The sequence below is a fragment of the Falco punctatus genome, assembly GCF_963210335.1.
Source record: "Falco punctatus genome assembly, chromosome: 4".
Lineage (NCBI taxonomy): Eukaryota > Metazoa > Chordata > Aves > Falconiformes > Falconidae > Falco > Falco punctatus.
This window is the reverse complement of record NC_137583.1, coordinates 80,549,220-80,573,071: the sequence shown is the minus strand read 5'-3', so window position 1 is coordinate 80,573,071 and position 23,852 is coordinate 80,549,220. Positions and strand designations below refer to the sequence as shown.

Sequence of the window (23,852 nt, the reverse complement as noted above, 5' to 3'; positions counted from 1 at the left end):
CTTCAATGGCAGTGACCTATAATTTTCGACAGGAAGATTGGTCAGTAGGAACACATTTCCCTTCCACCCCCCAGTTAAAGCAGTTACTGTATAATGAAAGTATGACAGATGGAACACGCTTGTGAATCTTTCATATAAAATTAGACGGTGAAGGATTTATTTTCAAATATTATTTTCTGTGCTGTAACTTTTATTACAACCTAAAATTCTGCAAGATATGAGTATTAATGATATAATATAGTTCTGTCATAGGGCTTGGTTAGTTAGCAAATCACAGTTGAACCTTAATCATTAATTTAATATAGTTTAAATCTCACTTTATCTTACCTCATATCAGGATGGTGTGAGATCCATTAATCTGTTTCCTGAAGTCATACTCTTCTTATTTATTCATCTGTTGAAGTCAGCACAAAACACACAGCTGTACTTTTGGCCAGGTAGGCTAGAACTCTGAACAAATCATTAAAAGCTGTTTTCAGCTTTATTGTGTTTGTCACAACTACTGAGCCTATTGGTTTCTGGAAACCATTAAATGTATTGGTTAAGTTAAAAAAACCACATTTGAAACAACAACTCACTAAAAGCAGCCTTGTTTAATTTTCTTATTAATTTGTATTACTTAACTAATTTGAGAATTGATAACAGAACGAGTGATTTATGGCTTGAAAAAGAAGACCAACATTTCCTTCTTGAGAATGGAAATTGGCTTGTCAGACATTTAGATGAAGAATGATCAATCAATAGGATTTTAATAAGGAGAAGGTTTAAAATTGACTGAAGGTGGCTTTTGTTTAAGGTGATTTGGTTTGTGCAAATTACTAAGCTCTCCCTGGAGAGGATTTTCAAAGGCAATAATGGGCACTGATTTTCTTTATTTATTCCATTCTCTTTCTGTTTCCCTTGCCAGGGATTTCAGTACTTACCCCTTCATTGTATCTTTGAAACCTACCTGCCTGCTTTTCAGGTCCTGTAAATTATTCTACTTATTTGCATTTAAAACTATCAGTTTTAACTGCTGTTTTTCTGCAGTGAGCATCTTGTCTGGATTCCTTTTGGTTTCCTGTCAGAAAATCTAGTATAATGGGCTTGGTGATAGAAAACTGGTTCTACGGGCACCTGGTCACCTGGGTTGGTTTTCTCCATTAGTGAAGTTTGTATTGGACTTCCTGAAAGTCAGGTAACTAAAGTTAGATTAAAAAAGCTCCATTCTTTGTGCAGTCTTAATCACATAGGTAGATCCATGCCAAATGTGTTAGAAGAGTAAACAGTAAATAGCACACCCACACCAATTCTGTTTGTCACTACTTCCTCACAGTATTTTTTTTCCCTCCACTTAGGTTTCTTTTCCTGATTTCAGTCTGTTGTCTTAGCTTTTCCTATCACTTAATCTTTCCCAGGCTTTCTAGTCTAGTGACTTAGAGACCAGATTTATGTTCCAGTCTCACTTTTGTACCCAATCTTAGTTTTTTCCCCCCTCAGCACTCCGTAAGCAAGTGCATACTGGCAGCACAATTCCAGAAAAGGTTCTAATTGTGTGCAGACTTCTTTTTGGAGATTATGATAAGAGCACATTGATTGCTCCAAACACAAGAAAAGTTGAAGTTTCTTCCCCAAAACAGACATTACCAAAAGCTTTTCAGTGAAAAGTTCACCACTTTCCTCACACACATTTTTTCCCCTTTTTTATTAACACAGAAAAGTAATGATTGTCTCTCTTCATTGAAATGACAGGGACCACAATGGACATAGGTTTTGTCTGGTTTTCTCTTTCTTTTTTTTGTCTTTATCTGTGAAGTTATTATGAACCTGGAAATTTTGCAGTTTTAAGAAAATGAGAAGTGTATTTGAGAGAGTCAGGGTAGATGCAGACCTCGCTACAAACCCTAACCCTAATTAGTATTTTGCTTGTGAATTTTGTGTGTGATTAGAATTATCCTGTGCGTATAGTCTCTGCAACAGAAATTTCAAATACAAGGACTTACTCCATCATCTTCTGAATATGTGAACATACTGAACATATCTGAGCAAGCTGGTGTATTAACACTGTTGGCTTTCCAATGAAAAACGCATACTGTTTTTTCCTGCTATACAGCAAGTTCCACCAGAGGCTACTAAACAGATCTCTGAATAGATAAGGAAATGTTAAGAGCTTGAATTCTCAATAGGGATGAGAATTCCTGATAGGGAACTATCACGGACACTTGCAGCCAGTGCTGATCTTTGGAAAGGTTCTGCTTCATGCAGTCAGCTTTGAAGCCAGTCAGTGTAATCTGCGCAGAAAGGACAATGTTCCTTGAGAGAGCCTGAAGCCAGAAGGTAGATTTAGCTGATTTGATCTGACCTTCTGCAGTTCTTGGGCCATTACGTTTCACAAAGGTATTGATCTATTTAGCCCAGTAGCCTTTCCTTGGTTAAAATGTGTCTCCAAGTCAAAACTAACATTTTTCTTGAAGACAGGCAGAGATGGTAAATACGCTCTTTCACTGGGTAGTTTGATCTCGGTTGAGGCTAGGTGACCTCCTTGATAAATTCATTGACATCTTACTTGAATTCCTTTAGCTTTACCTTGCAGCAGGCAGTTTGATGTACTTCCTGGTCACACCTTTACCATGTTCTTCCTACAAAGAATAGTTTCCGTGAATGTTCCATGCTGAGAGTATTGATTGTTGCCTGCCAAAGGGATCTAAAAAAATGCAGTAGCCGGGTGTTAAAGCAAACTGAGAGAACTACAGAAATACAGCAGTAGAGATTTAAAAAAAAAATACCTTTTTTTGCAACTGAAAAGAGCCACCCTTTACCAATGAAAGAATGGCTAGGAAAACTTCTAGGTTTAGCCTAGATTAAAACAGAAAACAACCAAACACACACTCACTAATCAAACAAACAGATGATACATCTGTCCACGAATTCCTAACTTGCCACAATAAAACCAAAGCTTTTGTAAAGTCAGAACTAGATGAGATCCAGGTGTTTGCTGCTTGTACATTCATACAAGTAGAATCTTCATTCATTTTTTGAAAATAACTTTTTCTTGCTGCAAAGCTTTTTGAAGTAATTGAGAAACAGTGAAGAGTTTAACTGTATGTTATTAACATATTCTAGTGATTTTGTATGTGTAATGCTTTCTTAGCTCTGCACAGCTCACATAAATAACTCTTGAAGTTCCTGATTTGTCCTCCAAATCTATTTTCCCCCAAAATGATACAAATTTAACAAACAGGAGTTGTGACACTTCTAGAGTTTGCTCAGTAAATCCGGTAAAAGAGAAAATAACTGTACTAATTGTATGAAAGAGGCAGAAATTTGCTGGGGTTTTTTGTTTGTTTGTTTTTGTGTTTTTGGTTTTTTTTGGGTTTTTTTTTTTTTTTTTTTATAATTACAACTTTGAAAAGAGAATGTGGCATAATATCACTCCTTGAAAGGATGAAATCAAGGTTTCTTACCTGCTATGAAAGAGTAAGAGAAATCCATAAATAGCATAGCATGACGTGGTCGAGTGTGACACCTAGAGGCCATATGTTTAGTTTCCCTAAAGAATAACTTTTCAGCTGCACGTTTTGCATGGCACATTTAATTTTGGACTTAAGGAATGGAACTACCAGATTTCGAGAGATGGAGTATATTGCAACACATGATTCTATTTTTTCCCCACGATGTTCACATTTAGGATATTTCTTGTGACTTCCCTGACCAGGCTCACCAGTATTGATATAGAGAAAAATAACAGACCATTACTGAGTGTGGGAGCCCTACACAGCTTATTCCGTCCTGAATTTCTCAAAATCTAGTACAATTCATGCAGGCCTCATCTCAAGAGAATCCTTATGATATACCTGCATCTGTAGTAAAATATCTGCAGGAAAGTCAGGCTTTCACGAAATGTAGAGCTAGAACCTTTGATGGCCCCTGAGTTTATGTTGGTGAATGAAGGAAAAAACCCAGCTTTTTTTGAGTTATGTGAATTGTTCGGATCATGGATTTTGCAGAACAAATGTATGTTTAAGTGAACGTACAACACCTTCATAACTTCAGAACAGTCACGGGTGTGCAGCCGTAGCACCACAACCCATACAGGCAGTACATCCAAGGGCATCCCAAAATGGTGACTGCACCAGATTAGTATGTTACAAATCCAGAGTGTTTTTCAGAAATGTGTGGTACTGTATTATCCAGTGGGTATTGGCTGTAATAAAATTATAACTCTAGAGCTCTTTTCAGGGAGATAGTTGACTCATTTGTCTTTGGCAGCATTTGTCATTTTCCTACCTAAGTGAAGGGAAAAAGTCTTGGAGATGAATCAAAATGAGCAGAGTTCAGATGAGGATCATACATTTTTCATTTTTTAGAATTTGGGTGATTTTTGTGGTATTCTAGTACTCATGCAGCATAGATGGTTTAGTGGGGTACAGCTGTAGAGTTTGTAAAACTTCTTCTATAGATCTAAAAGAGTGGCCTGAAACTTCTCTAAAGATTTCTGGCCTAGCCAGAGTCTGTGAAATTGAAAGTGGACAACAGTGATGCTGGACACACTTCTTCATTAAGTATTGTTGATTCTAGAAACAGATGTGCTGTGCATGTGTTGTATTCTCTGCACACTCTGCAACATTTTCAGGATGGAAGATAGTATCATCCTGAAGGATAATATGATCCTGAAGAAAATTTGTGGCATTTCCTAAACAGAGAAGGATGCTAGCATGGGACTGCCTGTTGGCAGAGGAATATCAGCAGGATGATTCTGTTTGGCAGGCAGCTTTTCATGACCAGCAGCTAAGAAATTTCTATCTTGTTCACATTTCTCTTTCCAGTAAATAAAAGGTATTGCGTGCTTGTTTTGTCATCTTCTAACTGTTTAGTGCTGGGAAACATGAATAAAGTAATTCCAGTATTTCATGGCTAATTCTACCTCATTTTCATAAAGGTTAGTCATATTTTTCCCTGGAAAACAAAAAGATGCTAACTTGTCAATCACTTGTGTGAGCAGTTTACAGACTCCACAGAGCTGTGTGCCTCAAATAAATAATTGTATCTGAATAAAATCTAATGAGACTCAAACGTTAGTGCTCCAAGCTACAGCACTGACACTATTATGTTACTGATACGGATACTAATGCTGATTGTAGTTTGTTTCTGCTCTTTGTCTAGGGGTTTCTTCTCAGTAGTACTTCACCGTTTCCTTGGGAATGTCTAAGCCAAGAATGACCGATCAATCTTGATCGCTAGGTATGCCTTAGAAGATGGGTTGGCAGCCTGGGCTGCAAGGAGTGGTCACGCTAGTAACTGGGAGGGAGGTCCTGCACTCACTGTAGCAAATGGAGAGTGTTGGATGCGCTGGGGTGGGAGAGGCTGCCAGCAGCTCTCTGAGTAAGGCACAATGATAGCAGCTGAAGCCTGCAGTCAGGATACATTGCCTCTTGCATCGAAAGTCTAACTCCTGCAGTCAGGTTGGTGTGGGGGTGTCTGTCTGCAAGCATCAGCCTACTCTCTGGCCTGTGGTTTCACTGGTCTGTCCTTGCCCTGGTTAATAGAAGATGTGTCTGTGTACTGCAGAAGTGATCTGGTGTTTGCCAGAAACAGCTAGCTCTTCAGGAATCCTTATTTTTTTTCCAGACACATAAATATATTTGCATTATAAATATTCCCTCCATTCTCTCTCTGTGTTGTATTTCTGAACAGTTTTAGAAGCATCATGGCTTCTTACCAAAAGAAAAAAAAGGTGAAATTATTCTTTTGTGATTCATTGATTTTTGACAGAAAAATGGTTCAACTGTAAAAAGTAGTGTGAAATTATTTTATTTTAATCTCTATTTTAGTGGTTTTAAAAGTATGTGGTCCTATAGTTGCATAAATACAAGAAAATATTTGAGTGTTTGTGTATGTGTGCTCATCCTCTCCCATGATACTGCTTTGTTCTGCTGTCAAAAACCACTTTGATTCATTGTGCCAACTACATGGATGATCTGTTCCCTGATGGTGTTTCTGGATGATCTAAGTCACGTACAAAATATTTTCTGAGGCTTTCTTTATACATTCATAAAAATTCTAGGTAGAATCCATTGTATTTAATAACACTGAAAAGGATACCTTTTCCCTCAGTCTCCCTATAAATTTGACTTTTCCCCTGGTGCATAGCTTCAGCTGAAAAGCCAATATCTTTACTCTTAATTTTTCAAAGGAATGTATAACTTGCATAGTTAAAATAAAATATATGCAAGTCAGTAAAGCTATTGCCACAGATTTCCTAATGATCGTAAGATTTTTTTGAGCTCCTGAATTCTTAATCTTATTTTTCATAAATTACAGAGCTGGCATTATTTTTGTTAGGTCAAACATTCTGAAGTTCTACTCCATAGAATGTAAAATAAGGTGCATGTGACTAACAACCCCAAATTTACTTGTTAAATTACTATAATTCTATAAACTCAGTGACCATTTTTATTTAAAATAATATTCTGTCCAGTTCAACAAAGCAAAGGCTTGAATGGGTTTCCATGCATTCTAAAGTGAATACAGCATGATGTAGCAGAAGTGAATAAAATGTATTTCCAGAAGTGCTTAGTTCTGCATCAGGATGCTATAAATTTGTTAAGATCATGGCTTTCTATGTATCCCTTATCAACCTATAATCTCCTGATTGTTGCCTGTTTTTCAACAGCTGAGGAACAGTAATCCACACTTGCTTATCTCTCTTAATCACAGCCTCACCGTGCTAGAGCTCCCTGAGCCTTTAATTCCCTCTTAGAGGCGTAACAGAGTGGAAAGTAAACAAAGACGAATTTGCAACCTTCAACATTGCTAATTTGCTCTGATGTCAGAATATTTAAACAGGCAAGGACTTGGGAATTATTTGATCAAGGCTGATTTTAATCTAATGCATGTGAAAAGGCTGAGTCTAGGAAGGTTGTGCAAAATGACAGGCGTCCCAAGAGAGGTTGACTGAAGGTTTCTTCTTTAAACAACAATAGCTCCATCATTTTCAAACTATGGGTCCTGTATTCTTACTGTGTAATTTTTGTAGCTGTTTGCATTTTTAATGAAACTTTTTGAATATGATAGCAGTTTTCTTGAAAATTCCTTGTTTGCTTCCCAGTTTATAGGTGTCCGAAACCTGATCTTTAGGCTTGTTACTGCATCTGTTCACTGGGTAGTGGGTGGGAGAGATAAAGATCCCTGTTTAAAAAGCTTTGTCTCCACTGCTTTTTTTATCATCATGACAGCCTAATGTGTTCTGAATACTTTCATATGTAAAATTCAGTGTATGTTTTAAAAATGATTGATAACTTGATCCTCGAATTATTTTAAATTACACAGTTGACATTTATGCATATATATATGTGTACACACTTGCTGGATAGGAAAGGATGTTATCTTGCATTATATATTACATGCACACTTAATCTAGCATGGAGGTGGTGTGCTTACACATACACACACACTATCATATACATATATTCATCTGTCCTCACAACAGATAGCTATATCTTATTACTGAAACAGATTTGATAAATATACAAGGCAAGTTAGTGTGTGTGGGTTCTTTTACCTTTTTTTTTTTATTTTTTGCATTTTCTTCCATTTCCCTTCATAAGATCCTGATTGTCTATTTAATGCATGTGTAATCACTTCTTTTTGGTTGTTTGTAAATGGTTAATGCAGTGTACATCTTATTATCAGGACAAATGTCTGATGCTTTTTAAAGTAATTTATATTGCTCTGTTTGTATGACTTGCGTTTCTGAAGCATGTGTGATGATGATGATTTCTTCTTAGTATATATCGTTTGGGATATTCCAGGGAGAGAGTATCTGGGAAGCCAGCCTTTTGCAGTCAGTCTCGGCGCTGAGATTACAGCATGGGCTATTTGTGCTACTCCTCATCTCTGTTTCTCTCTGTCTCTCACTCTCTCCAGCTGGTGTAAATTACTGCTGCTGCCTCCCAGAGCAAGATAACCTGCTCAGTCAGCTGGAGCCCCCTGCGGACAGCTGTCTCGCTTTTAGCTGATGGAAAACTGCTACTAACAGCTGAATGGAAGAGCGTGGAGCAGCAACCATACTAGCAGCAGTAGCCGCCGCTGCTGCAGCAGCAAGAGCAAGCGAGGACTCTATTGTTCCCTGGTGTTAAACAGTTTTTCCTTCTCAACTGCCATGCACGGTAGCAGCAGAGAGGTTTCTAGTCCCCTTCTCCCTGTAAAGAAATTCTGAAGAGGGAAATACTATTTGAAGAAGGTTTTGTGGTCGTGCTGCGGGTTTTGGAGGTGGCAGCAGGCTGCTGGAGGCATGGGGTTGAGCGAGAGGAGCGCTGCTTTCTGCCGTGGTCCAGGGGTTTCTGGCGTGCCAGCCCGGTGCGTGGGAGTTCTTGTGCTTCTGCTGCTGGGAATCTGGGACGCTCGCGCACAAAGTGAATTTCAAACTTCATCGGTGTATTTGTGGAAGACCGGTAAGTAAAGATGCTATGTTAACACAACAGCAGCCTATTTATTTTTTGTTGTAAGTAATAACCTTTTTGTGTACGTGGGGAAAGTTAAATCTAGACTACTAATGTTTACTTGCAGGATTTATAGGGGGAAAAAAAATTGGGTCATTTTCCAGGATTCCACCAGCCAAGCAAATACGGCAATTAAAAAAATCCATGTTTGTGACTCTGTGGCACCGTTACTGTGATCTCTTATGTATTTTCTGTGTCTTCTGAGATTTTTCATTTTGTTTAGTAGCTCTGTGTTGGATGTAAATAGCAAAGGTCAGGACATTAGTGCCTGTCCACAATGGGAAGGAACATTTGTTACAATCGGAGTCAGCAACGTTAGCAGTGCTCTAAAAATATTGACTTTTTACAAAGAAAGATGTAATTCATGTCTAATCTTTGTGCTCTGTGCTGACATGTAATATATTCAGTGTGGTAATTGATGGGGAGTTGGGTTTGTTAAATTTAGGTTTGTTGCACGGTATATAGGACGTGTGAAAGCTAATGATGGATTAGGTGAAATAATCCAAGTGATGCCAGATCTCATAACCGAATAGCCAAAGGCAAATAGGCTATGTGGTTTCACCACCACACTAGATAGATAATTTCCTCTACTTTGATACTATTGAGTTACATGTCTGTTTTAAAGATTGCATAGTCATAACAGTGTTTCAACCTTTACTTTGCATTAAACAGCAGTGGGGAATTTTCCTGTGTCTATTAATATATTACATTAATTCAGAACTTTAGTAGTGATGAATATGTGCATTTTGGTTGTTTAATACAGTTTTAGTTTGCATTTAAGTAGAGTCAATGTCTCCTTTAGGAAATTTAAAAATTTCAAGCCAGTAAATATTTCATGTTGGCTTTGGCAGTTGGCTTTCTTCCCTATATGTTGCCAGAATAAAACACTGCAAAAAGTAGTAGTTTTTGTATAAAACCTGTAATTGTAAATTGATCCATTAAAGAATAACATAGTAGTAAGAGAGAATACAAATTAATCATTTGTCTGAAAAACAACTTGGACAAGACAGTCTCTTTCCTGGATGGAGGGCCCCAGCCTTCTGCCACAGAAGCAGATCAATTTACAATTACAGTGATATCCTGAATTTTTTAAGAGGCTCCATCTATCCGGCAGCTCAGGGAGGAGATTAAAAGGAAATTCATTTAAACAAGAAGACAAGCTTTCCAATAGCACTAGAAAGAGAAATCTGAAGAAAGGAAAATCCTTTGCAACTTTCACTTCCAACTGAAAGATGGGTCACACAGTGACAGTGACCTTTATTTATTTTTTTTTTTCTTTTGAGCCATTGACAAATTCAAAACATTGTTTTCAGTTCCATTACTGGTTTGCAAATGTTCAACATACACTTAAAAAGAGATAAAATGCATGTACAGGTTTATGCAAAAGCACAGAAATAATACAGCATTTCATACAACCTTTTACATTTACCCAAATTTGCTGGGAATCAGTAGAATAAACTTTCCAGTATTTTATTATGTCTCCATTTAACAGTTTAATAGGCTGTGTTGTAAAATGTTAAAATAGTAACATAGGTTGAGAGTAATAACAACTCAATTAATAGTTATGAACATGCACTGTCAATTCGATATGGACTGAACTCCGCTTACTTAGCATATAGTGCACGTGCTCTGAAGTCATGTCAGTTAGACCAGCAAGAAGGAAACTGGATTGGCTTTTGTTTTGTCCCCCTTTTCTCCCTTTCTGGAAAAGACAGCTCTTAAGAAACTTGTGTTTAGAACAGGTATGACCTAATTATGTTGCTTGATGAAAAGCTAGTTCTTCCCTTCAGCTTTTTTTCTGTAACCTGTCTCCTCTGTTTTGCCTGCAAAAAGGAATAGGATAAGCATATTCACTGTACAGTTTTTAATGTAATAACATCAGTGATTTGATGATGACATGACGAAAAACAACTCAGAGTGGCTCTTTTCAAACAGTGAACGGCAAGATGCAGTGAATAAGGCAGTGTATCTGTGTTTGGCTTCTAATGAAATCTTCACACCCTTTATTTTAGTAGTTTATTGAGTGGTGTTGCTGTTTCTCCCCTGCTCTTTGTGGTAGGTTCTAGAAAGTGAACTAGGAGAATCACTGGTCAGTGATCTGAAGGAATATCTAGTACAAGGAGTATAAAGTTCAGCTAAAGTACCAGAGGGAATAATACAACTGAACAACTAAGTGGTGAGCTCACCCAGCTCAGATGGTATTTTGCTTTTCCTTCTGTGAGGGAAATGGGTCAGGGGAATGCATGGCTAGGATTGTCTAGAAAACCAGCTTGTTCATATGCCTTTTGGGACCTGTTATGTCCATTTTTTGAGAAACATGCTATTTTTGTATTGAATTTAGTCTGGCATCAGCTTTTGTAAGTGCTATTCATGAATTGCATGTGTCTGGGTTTTATTTCTAAAGATTTTTGAAATAATGTCTTGATGTATGCTACACCACATCTCCTACCCTGGTTTACTGCAATGTGTTTTCTTAAGTGTGCCCTTGACAATAATCTGCAGGGGTTATGAGGTCTGAGTTGAGGCATTCTTTCTCCTATAAGGTAACAATAGAGGTATCTAGTACGGTTTCCTTTTTTTGTTTGTTTTGTTTTTTGTTTTGTTAGGGGTTGGTATTTTGTGGAGTTTAGAATTTTGTTGTTTTGGGAGGTGGGGCCGGAGCATTCTTTTAATTCAAATTCCAACTGTTTACTTCCAACCTATGAAAACTTCTCAGGGGTCATGACTTTTCCTGTATATTACCATCCTCCTATCCACTACCATAAAAATCCGAGGTGTTTGTAATACTCGGGTTCATCATTTTGGGGTTTAATTATTTTTGATTCAGCATGGCTAATGTTGTGAATAACCTGCTTGGGGCAGGGAGGTTGAACTAAGTGGTCTCCAGAGGTCCCTTCTAATCTCCACCATCTTGTGATACGGATGCCATCACTAAGTCATTCCTACTTCTCCAACTGAAACTGCTTTGAAGTCTTGGCTTTTGTAACTTTTTTGATCTCTTGTGAGAATGAGTATTTGCTGTTGCATATTTATGCTGCAGTTATTGTGTGTTTGAGGGACCTTCAGTGTTTTGAATGGTATTTAGGTGAACATAGTTGATCATAGTTACTATTCTTTAAATAAGGTTTCTCAGCAAATGTTCTCTTTCCATACCTTGCACACCCTGTGTATGCATTTTTTTTCAGCTATGAATACACAGCTGGTTCATTTTGTTTGGTCACTGGGAAAGCCATCTGGTTTCTTCAACATAAACTAAACCAAAGTCTCCGTCTGTGCAGGATACCTGGCTCTTTACTGCAGGGTGATGAAACAGCTGGATTCCCAGAGCTGAGTCATGGTGTCTGCCTGCTTGATGATTTGAGATAGAGAACAGCAGATTTTAGCAACTCGGAGAGCAGAAGTTGTGGTATTAAGGGGTGGTGATTCCACTGATATGAGGTGGACATACACTGCCAAGCACTGGACTTTTGAAGTTGAAAGAATTTTTGAATGACCTTTTTTGTTCATCAGTAATTGCCTTTCTCTGAGTCTACCAATTTCATTTGTCATGAAGAATTGTTTGGTTCAGGTTCTGCAATGCTACATTGAACTTCTGTGAGTTCCTGAAATGTTTTAAATTGCATTCATATTCTGCCTTAACTTTTACAAAGCCTTATTGAATTTTTCTATATATGCACAACCCCCGCCCCCCCACAAAACTGTGCCACAATGTAGTAAAAACTCCTTGTGTTAAACTGGACAATAACATTTAACAAAAGTTCTTTTATTTTTAAAGGCAAATTTTCATATTTAAGAACAGTTTACAATCTTGTTTATACTGCTCACCATAGGCTAAGATTTTGATGTCTCTGTAAGTTTTGTAGTGAACAGTGTGAAGACTGCTGGTTCCTAAATAAAGACTGCCATACACTATTCCAAAAGAAGATGATGCATATTTTTCTTGGTCTGGCATTTCATGATGCAGGCCATTATATATATATATATATATATATATACCATTTCTATACACAACTGACTAAGCATAGGCATTTCTTGCCACGTCAGAACTCTCCTTTACCTCTTTCTACCCTGTGCTTCATTTGTTTTTGTTAAATCAACCAACACAGTGATCTGTGATGTGCTGTCAGTGTTGGGTGTAATGCCTGCCTACAGTTACTAATATAATTACTGAAGAGCTGCACAAAATCAGCAAGGCTTGATCACACTCTAAAATTGCTTCTTCTGACAGTTTGAAGTAATGCACATTACACTCTTGAAGTGGAAGACACAGCATTGGATTGATATCTGTAGAACAGAAAAAGCCATAAGAAAATATCTGTGAGGTAGTGCCTTTACCATCATTATCTGTTTTAAAGACTATTGATCATATCTCAGATAGTATGGATCAGCATAGCTCCACTGAATTATTTGACCTATCTACAATTGTGTGATATCAAGACTTGGTTTCTCTATAACAATTGCTGTTGAATGTTTTCTCCTTCAAAGATAGAATTTGGAATAGACTTTCTGTAGGCAGTGCCTTTTTAAAATTGATGGGGAAAAGCCTTTGTTTCTTGAAGACTACAATTATCTTTATTTTGTGCTTATATCATGTCTCAGTATGTGAGAATTGGTCCTTAGATGATAACTTGCTCAACATTTGAGGCAGTGGAGAATCAGAGGAAAGGCGATAATACAGGCGTAGGAAACATACAGATCACAGGTACTCTTGGAGTAGTGGAGACCCTGAGTGGAATCTGTGCCAAGTGGTTTCCAGTGGGACCAGAGGGCTGTTGGCAAGCTTTGCAGCCCTAGAGCTCTCCTTAATCTCTTTCTTGGCTTGCTCGGGCAGCATCACCTCTGATTTTACCTTGTTCCGTTGTCTTGGGAAGAGGACTGTGCCAGGGCCTCCTGCTTCACCTGAAGAGCCTATGAAAAACTGTTTTTGCTGCTTCAAGGTGTTATTGTGGGACCTTGTAACCAAATCATGCTGCTTTACTGCTGGATGTGAGCTTGGTTCTCCCCCAGCCCCACTGACTTTTAACCTCTTGGTTTCCAGCTACCCATGGAGTAGAACAAACAACCTCTGTACGGTTGCGTCCTCGTCAGGTTTTAAAAGTTTTACCCATTCCAAGGCCCAAATCTATTTTAAAAAGAGTTTGGTGCCACAAGTAGAACTGAAGAGAGGAGCATTTACAACACTTTATCTGAAATTCCTTTTCTAACACCTTTGGTGGCAAAGGAACATAAAATCAATTAATAAAATGTCCTTATTTCATTTTCCCTATGTATGTCCCTAGGACTGTCTTTATTTTTACAGGACTGAGTGTGCATGTCGCATATTAATGCCTGAGGAGGGCAGAAGTCCTTGCTAGGACCAGCAGTCCAGGAGGCATTTCAAAATATGCCTAAATACACACTGACAGGAATGATCGCAAGGGAAGAGGGAGAAAGAAAAATTACCTAACCAGCCTGCTGATTAAAGCACTTACCTTTCAAAGGTTGTGTCAGCTTGTTTGTTGAAGCTGTTCCATCATATAGTGGAAAAATTGCTGTTTGTTTCATATTTTTATTATTTCAAAACCAGGGTAAAGAATTTTTGCAGTAATCGCCACTTGAGACTGGAGACAGATAAGCCTGTGTCAGTAAATAGAAAACTCCCTATTTTAAAGAGATTATGAAGAAATGATCTGAAGAAGAAGATTAGATCTGAAGACCTAGGGAAAATACTAAATGAGAAAAGATGTTTTAACTTGAAGCCTGATTATCAGGAGGGGAATTCATGTGTGATGATGAAAGAGGGCAAGTCCCCTCTTCAAGGGACAATGGTGCTCTAGTTATGGTGTGGTGAACTTGAGCTCATACCTACACATCCTTTAAGGAGGGAGAGAGGTCAAGATTTTAAAACTGTAAATGTAAAAGGCATTTTTCAGGATTCATCTTTTTGAATCTCAGGTCTTCCAGTGCGGAATCAGAAAGATAAAAGGAGTATTAGTAAAAGCTGCATTTAATCAGCTTTTAAAAGAATAAAAATTATTTCAGCAGAATGTGCTAAAGCTGCTTTACTCTTGCCTCATTGATTTAAAATATAAACGATCCTCCAGGACTGAACGTGGTTAAGTGTTGGTTACATATGCCCTGAATAAATTCATATTAATTAGAGTTAGAATTTATCACTTCTATTGCATTCTGTAATGTGCATCTGAGCAACTACAATGTTTACTGTCTGTCTTTCAGTTAAATCTGACTTTTATGTAGTCAAATGGGGCTTGTCTATCTATGACTTGAATAAGAAAATACTCATTTTCAATTAGGTATGTTCATCACTCTTGCTCTTTGCCCTCATTTATAAAATATCCTTTCAGATTTTTTTATTCAACAGAAATTGTGCCAGGCAAGTATTAAGTCTTTGGCTAATGCAAAAGTTTTTTAGTGCAGCCTGGCAACAAAACATTTGGCAGAGATGCAGAAAATGGTTGCTTTAAGAAAATTTATTTATAGATGTTTTTTAGTAATCTGTGCTTATTTAACAAAATCAGAGTAAATATTTAAATGTTTTGAGAAAAAAATTTGGCTGCTGAAATCCCTTTTTTTGCCATTACCTTGGGATATCTGAAATAGGAAAATAGAAAAAAGTGTGGGTGATATTATAAGCCTTTAGTTAAGATAAACAAGTAATATACTCTGGTCTGATCGTTGACTTGTAGGATAGCATTTTGAAACTGGCAGAAAAGTGGAAAATGGTAGTTGATCATGTACTGGTAGCTGAGTATGTCTGCATTGTTTTTCAGCAAGTGCCCTGGAGTGTTTATGCTAACTGGATCAGCTGAATCCCTCATTTTATATGGATGCTGGATTAAGAGAATACCTCAAAAGCTATGGGTGGTTTTGTTTTGTAGGCTGGCTGCTCCAGCATTGGATTAATTCAGTTATATTAATAAATCTTTTAGACCAGGGTTTAACTTTACAGTTCCCAACTCCACTTAATGTCGTCTTTTATCATGTTTATCCACTCAGTTGTTCAGATGTCAGACGTGTGTATCTTTTAACACAGTAACTCTAGATTTAATAGAAAGCCCAATTCCCATAATGTAAAGGCTAGTATTCTGAAAGACAAATAGTAATCTATATTTTGAGGTAAAATTTTACATGGTATATAAAAAAATATGCATTTAACTACATATTGTAGCTGGGAAAGTAATTTCTGGGGTTTAGGACAATGCATTATATTTATTCTGTTTATTGAAGGTTCTTTCCTTCCTTGACAAATTTCTTAATTATATATGCGGTTTTTTACTTTTCTTGTATTTCTCTGTGATCTGTTTTCTGTCCACAAACAGGTCTTCTCCATGTAACTGGGCTGGGAGACCCTTTTCTGGATGTATGTCCAGTCAAAATCTCTGTTTCTCTTAGACTAGTGAAGCTGAAAAAAAGTGGTGGGTTCTTTAGGTGGGTAAATATATGTTTAAATTCAAACTGAAAGAAGTTGAAGATCTGGTTGTTTCAGGTGGAGCCACAGAGGCAGCAATGGGCTGGCAGAGCCTATGGTTGGAGACAGCAGTAACATTGACTTGGGTGCTGTTTATGGATTACTACTTTCATTTTGTGTCTATTTCTGTCTAGCAAGGCAGAAAAAAGTATATGGAGTAGCTAAAATAGTGGAAGAATTAGATAAGAGAAACAAATCCAGAAACCCTAAAAAAAATTCACGTTATGTGGTAAAAGCTTTCCCAAATGATCACAATTAAAATAATTGTATGAAATTGGATATTAAATCTCAGTGAAGCAAGAATTAATGTAAGGAGTTATGCTACCACTAGCACAAATTAATCTCCCCTAGAAATCCCATTATTTACCACGTTCGTATGAATGCTGCACAGTGTTAAACATATCAGTGTTTGGGATTTTGCACAAAACCCAACAGACATTTATTGTAGCAATCAGCACGTTCTCAGCATTAATTAGCACTGTGCATTTTGGTGCGGCTGACATTTCTGGAAATTGCCAGTAGACCATGGTAGCTGTTTTTTTGAATTCACTTTCTGTGTTTCATGAGCATTGCCAAGATTGTTTCAGTGTTTTTATGTCATTGGAATAGAGAATGAAAATCGGGTGTATTTGCATGGATTCAGGGAAGGAGTGGCATCAGATGCAACCCTTACTGACTGGCCCAAGTGAAGGTTTCTTTTATGATTCCTAATGAATGGTGTTGGTGGAAACACAGCAAGCTTTCAAACGTCCAGGTACCAGTAAGAGTTTTCCATAAGTATTTTGAGAGAGAGAGGGTGTAGACTGTTTATATTGCATGAAGTGAGTTTGAGGATATTAATTGGAAATGGTTTCTGATGTAATGAGACATACTTAAACATTTTAAAGATTGATGACATCTGCTAATCCAATGAGAAATTTCTTAATGAGATACGTTATTACTTTCTACCTCCTGTATTATGCAAAATGAAATGTTTATATTAGTGAACAATAATATAACTCTCCTTATGTGTGCTGGGGAATAGCTATTTTACCACTAAGCCATTAGAGAAATAAAGAACAGAACAGAGAGAGATTGTTTTATAATTACTTGTCTTTGTACAGTGCCTAGCACAATTGAATTCTCTTCAATTGGTGGTGTTCCTATGTGCCACAGCTTTATACAAAATGACATAATTAAGACTTGTTAAAAATGCTGTTTACAAAGATAAATTATTAACATTCTACAAGAACATCCAAATAATTTCAAGTGCCAGAAATAGTTCAAATAGTTGATATCAAGATCCCATACTGGAGGATAATAGAGGAGAAAATTATTTTAATAAGAAAACAGTGTTATGAAGAACCTTTGAAGCAGAATTGTCTGTGTAATAGTTCTAAAATGCCTCATTGGGAGAAAATGTCTTCAGTAGTAAGAGCAATGTTTTTAAGTGTTACATGAATGTGAAAATGCTAAGTATTTGGCAGTCATCCCTTCTTCTATGTGCATGTAGCAAAACTCCAGTTTTGAATTCGATAAGAATGAGCTTGATTGTCCTAAAAGATCACTTACATTACGTAAAATTTTGCTTGTTTTGCAGTTTTCTACTGACTGATTGAATCAAGTGTACATTGTGATGAATTTTGTCCCATTTTATTCTGCTTTACTTGATCTGCTTGTGATTTTTTCAGTCAAAATAATGCCTGGATTAGGATAAGTAAGACTGCTATATCTTGCAACAAGGAACATCAAACCTTATTAAATAAACCCAAATAAAACAACAACAACAACAAAAAACCCCAGTTGTACGCTAGTAGAGGAGCTGGATCCTGAATCTAGGCTCAGCTCTGCAAGTGGTTTTCAGTGGTGACATTGGGAATCTGTTTCCTCTTCTGTAAATGTAAACTTTTATGTGAGTATAGTTTTCTGCAGGTCTCTGCAAAAACAAAATAGAAGAAACTTTGAGACTTGGGAACTGTATGAAAACTATATCAAAAATCACAGGTAACTAATGCTTTATTGTACTTGTAGTACTTGCCATATGTGAGCAGCAGTGGATGTAATGGAAGAGATTAGGACATCTGGGCAATAGGAAGGAAGAAGTTTATGTGAGTGGAGAATACAAACACGGAAAGCATGGGGCAAGCAAACAGCAGCTATTTTCTGTTGAATATAAATATTTAAAATAGATTGTGAGATTGAAAAACTCAGGGGACTGAGAAAATTTTTAAAACAGAGTTTTTTAATGAATCTGTCTGGAAGCTGTTTTCGTACAACATTTCCAACACATCTGTGTGTGCATGCTTGTATGTGTGATATACAATATATATGATGGTCTGAAAACATTACTGAATGACACTGTATGGATCCAGTGGCACTACATTAGAATATATATAGCAGTAGGTTACCTAGGTCTTCAGTGTCTTGACTAAAATGGTAGCACAGCTTGAATTTGTGGTCACATCTAATAGCAGAAGTGTATTTTTTATATATACCACTAACTTATTTTAAGAAATTCCAGCTTTGCTGCTGCTGCTTAGCTTGCCATTTTTAAGAGGCCTGCTTTGAAGGCTGTCATTGAAACCACCTTTTTCTGTAACCCTAAATGAAATTCAGACTCGGCATTGCTTTTTAGATAGCAGAACTGGAAAGACCAACTCATTCCTGTAGAACATACTTGGTGCCATGCAGAAGATAATGAAAGAAAGAGGAGGAAGAGTGATAAAGTGACTGAACATACAAGGGAGATTTGTAGTCTTTAACCTGACATAGATGAATGACTTGTGCCTCTCCATATTTCACCTTGATATATGAATGTTAACACCTTGGGAACAGTCTGGGTACCTCAACCATAAAGCTAGGAAATTCAAGTTATTTTCTATCCTGTACTTCCATGTCTTTGTAGGGAGCTGCAGGAGAAGTCTATGGGCTCTGCTGCATAAGAGTGAGCTCTCTGAAACTCTGCAAAGTGCATGCCATGACAGATTTGTATAGGTGATTTACATATTTGCTAGTGATAAATATTTCATTTTTTTCTCTCTGTATTTAATATACTTTAAAAGCTTTATGGAATAAATCAAGATGATGAGTAGATGTACTGATTATAATTGAATCTTGGTTCTTTTGCCACAGTACAGATTAAAGCTGTTTTAACAGATAGATGTATTACCAATTATATGTGATGGAAGTAACTCTAAATTTAAATGATTTTGTTATATTGATATAAGAAAACTTTTGAGATAGGGTAAGAAAAAAGAGGAAAATGATGCTAACTCTGCAAGAAGTTCATTTTATTGCTCTGAGGATGTTATGTAGTAAATGGCTTCCCTTCAAAATACTGAATTTGCTAGGTTACATGCTTCATAGTTTCTCCTGAACTATATATGCTCCATTGTTTCTACTGCTTTGTTTCTCTGTTAACACAAAAGTAATAGCCTTTAAGGCTCACAGTCCAAAACTAAAATCTAAAGTTGGGTAGTAATGATGTTACCCTTTGGTTGTAGGTTTTCCAAAATAGGTGTTTATCTGAAGCCTCACATATAAAAGGAGATTGCTGGCTAGAAGTGAAGTAACAATTCAGTGAACTAAAAGTTACAGCCATGTAAACAGAAAAAAGTCTCTGAAATGACAAAATTTGTTGCTTAAAAATGTCTTCATCACTCTTATTTAAGAAATAGGATATAGGTGTGTTCATATACATGAGAAATCTTTCATATTATTGTTAGACTAGAAACAGATGAAACAGTGAATCTGTGCCTCTGAGAGTAAATTATGTATTGTTACTGTCCATATATAGATGCTAGTTTGGGTGTAAGCCATTGTAAGAAATATGATAGTAGAAAATCTGCTTCTAAAGTACTGTATATATCTTTTCGAAAAGCTGTATGTACATCTTCTGAACTAATAACCTTGCTATTTTAGTGAATTAAAGGCAATCTTCAATATACGTCTGTACCTTTCTAAATACATTGTTTTCTCAGCAAGTAAAACACTTACCCAGAAAGTTTATTATTACTGTACTGTGAATGGAATCCAGTCTGTATGTAATCCCCTGAGAGTGATGAGTAGCAGTTCTAGAGGCAGCATTTCTTTAACAAAATACGGATTTAAGGAGAACTTGAAATGAAGAAAAGGTATAACTTAAAATATTTAAAGGAAGAGCAAACACTGACTTTTCAGTCTTGTGATGCCTATATTAGTTGCTAGGGCATTTCAGTGTTGCAATTTCTTTTCCATTTAAGAAAAACATTAATCACCTTTTTATATAAATGTGACCACAGTGAGTTATTTTGGAAAGACAAAATATATTAAGAAGCCATAAACCAGAGTTGCCCTGCTTTCTGTATAATAAATCAGATAATATATTGCCTTTTTGTTATACTTTCAATGAAAAAAAAAAGTTATAAAAAGAAACAAGTTATCATTAGCTAAGGCTTACTTAACTTCAGAATATTACTGAAGTAGTTTAATTTAGATAGGGAAAACATTAATGAATGGCACATCTTGGGGGGAATCAAACAAAACAAAACAATGAAAGAATGTAGAATGTTAAAGACAGCATGGCAATTAAAAAGAATAAATTTACTTCTGTGTTGTATCACTTCACCTGGGTCTGCAGCTAACAGAGAGTTAATCAATTTGCTGCAATTGGTTATAAAGGAGGAGTCCATTTGAAGTAGTAGTGTTGTGTTTTGGTTTTGAATTTTTAAAGATGAAGAAGGGTCCCTGAAGATAGACACTCATTAGGAAAGCCAAGGGCTTTTTGGAGAATATGTTCTGTTCAGGGTGGTTTTTTTGTTCCCCACTTTGTATGTCTCAGAGCACACTGCAGCTTCTAATGAAAAAATAATGCAGTTCATTAATCTGGAAAAACTTCTGAAAGTAGCTACACTCTCACAGTATTCTGGGAATTAGTTTGAACATAATTGGTTGGATGTCAATATTAAAAAGCATTCTAATGAAAAAGGAAATGCTGAAACTATGATAGTTTGCCGCTTCTGATGAAAAATTTAATGAGGCTGAATAATTACCCCTTCTCTTTTCCTTCTTCCCAATATGCCATGTCTTTCCCAAGCTCTGCTTTACATTTATTGTAAATGTTTTAAGCAGTAGGATTTCTATCACTGTAATTGAAAGACTACACTATTGTCTTCATGTCGCACTATTTTATAGCTAGTTTGCCTTTTCTGTAATCCTTTTTCCCTTCGTGACTAGATTATTCAAGAAGAGTATTTATCAGTTGTCATGCCCCTCAGCTATCACTTAGCTGAACTGTGCTTAGTGAACTCTAATCTTTCTTGATAAATCAACCTATTAGTGTTGCGCCAAGCAGCACAATATCTGCCATTTACATAACTGTTACTCTAGTTGGTTTAATGTGACTTTTATCTTCCACTTCAGGTTGACAATTACTTCCTTCTGAGATGTGATCATTGCCCAAATACACATACTTTCCAGCAACTAAGTTGACTGTTAATAATGTATTTAATAAAGTTACGAAGATTGTCGGGAACCTATTTTAAGGAAGAAAACACACACACACAGACACACACACACACATGCGCGCCACAAACCCATGTTATTCAAGTGGAGTGGGTTTTCTTCTGATAACTAAGCTGCCACATAGTGATATTCTATCAGTTTGCTATGATGTGCAACGTTTTCTTGCATGTTCTGAATTCTGGGTGCAGTATAGATAGTCAGATGAGAAATGAATCATTCAGACTACTTCTTTAAAATGCAGTAAGTTTTTTTTTAAAATAGAGGGTTTAATGAGTTTTGAAATCTATTGTCTATAATTTTTTTCCTTTTTTGTAAAAATGAGAGTTTTTAGGACCCCATCCCAGTTTCTTATACGATTTGTATCAGCTCTTCCATATCCTACCTTTTTTTTCTGTCTCAGTAGGCTAATGGATGCTGTATGAGATGTTTGTTCACATAACCTGGGTCTGCGTTAGCTGCCTGTTCAATAACGGCTTAGTATCCTAGAGAAGCATGCTCTTACTGCCACAGCCCCCTACCTGCAACAAGAAAGAGTGGTTCACCTTTTTGTGGTTTTGTATTAATGCACTTCTAAAGAGAAAAATAAGAGATACACAAAGACAGTCTTATTTATCTCATGCTGTCAACATCTAAGAGTTTTTATCAAAGGTGAATTGAAATTAGAAGACAAAGCCTGAACCATTTTGGTGCTTCTGTTCATGGTATTCTAGATCTGTAAAGTTATAAATCCTGACTATCTGTCACACCATGATGGCAATGAAAAACTTGTTTGAATATTCATCTGTACTCCGTAGAGACATTTGGTGCTTCAGAAGACATTTACTGCTGTTTCTTTAGAGCCTGCAGCCTCAGAGATGACCTGGAATCCCAGATTAGGAAACTGATAAAGCTGTCAGTGGTTTGCTGTGTTCCACTTCCCAGGCTACAAGCCACCTTGTCACATGCAGTGCTCATGATGTCATCAAATATGTGACATTAAGAGGTCGCACCTTTTTCCTCACTTCATGAGGTGAGAAACTTTTAGTGTAAGCTTAATAAGGAAAATATGACACAGCTACACAATCTATTAACATGATTTTTTGTTTGTTTTTTTTTTTTTTTCCCTAATTAATCTAATAATTCTGTGTTTTTTCCCTTTTTGTTGTGATTGAGAGAGAGGCAAAACTGAATCTTTCTAGCAGGATGTTTAATGCAACCGTATTCTCACTATACAGATTGTAATAACAGTGTATTTCTGTGGGATTTTTTTCCATTGAGAAAACAAAATTTCTGGGTCCAACTTTATATGCATTTCGTTCCTATGACTCAAGGTAATGCTTCAATAAGTGCTCACCATCATTTCTGGAATATAAGAATCCCAAGGTAGAAAAGCCAGCAGTATTTTGCCACAACATAATTTTAGGTGTTTAGAGAGAAGATATTTAACTAGTATTTTTTAGCTGGACAATGGAGACTTGAGATTAAAAAATTATAAATGCAGCTTCATGTTTAGTGGATAGAAAGGGGTAAATATTATCCCTGAGAAGTTCCTAGGTGGTTTTTTTTTTCAGTTTAATTTATATTTTATGCTAAAAATTGATCTTTCTTTTTTGATATGTATCTTGTAGTATCACTTTCTTCTTAAAAACATTTTGTGCAGCTCAGTACACTGAGATTTCTGTTGTTGTATCAGTTTAATATAGATCACAGTGATGGGGCTTTTCCCATCATGGAAGCATCCTCAGAATTTTCTTCCTTCCTGTGTCATTGGAATTACACCTAACTGCAAAAGGACCTGTAGAGTAGCTTTCCAGAAGCTCATGAACTTTCATTTTCTTTCCAGTTTCCTTTAAAGGAGTTTGTCTTAGTTGCCTTCATTGATGCAATATATGTAATGCCCGGTGTTGACTGTCTTGTGTTTAGCTAGCCATGTTAAACCCTACTTTCAAAACAAAAAGTATAAAGCATGTCTCGAACTTATTAGCCTTTATGCTTTAGTTAGGGAATAACACCTAATCCCTTGAATTAAAAGGAATGAAAAACAGAAGATGAAATAGAGTTAGGTGGCACTTTGTTTCCTCTTGTTTTGGAAGAATTTTTAAAAATGGTTACTTGTGTATCCTTCAGAAATACGGGCGCCTGTTAGAATTGATTCTGAGTGTAATGCCAACATAGTTTTATCAAGCCGAACCTGATAAACATGGATATGTGAATTTTCAATTACCATAGGTTATTTTATCATCCTTTAATTTTTCAGTTTTAATGAAGGATGTATTCTTTGGGTGATGGGGAAGATTTAATGTAGATTTTTGTTAGTTCCTATTGTTACTGTACATTGGTAGTTGATAGTTCAAGATCTTATTTAGGAGTTGTTTATGTGCACAACGAATTTCTGTCTAATTTTTACAATTACCAAGACCATTGCCTTCTACGGAATTGAAGTA

At 36.5% G+C, this 23,852-nt stretch overlaps 1 protein-coding gene across 1 annotated transcript in view; it reads left to right on the top strand.

Annotated features, from left to right (window-relative positions):
• The window catches only part of THSD7A (thrombospondin type 1 domain containing 7A), a 282,093-nt gene that overhangs the window by 66,132 nt on the left and 192,109 nt on the right, over positions 1-23,852 (top strand). The window contains exon 3 of the mRNA XM_080383081.1: positions 7,906-8,432. Coding sequence (XP_080239207.1) covers positions 8,273-8,432 — 160 coding nt within the window. The 5' untranslated portion in view covers positions 7,906-8,272. The remainder of the gene's footprint in view (positions 1-7,905; positions 8,433-23,852) is intronic.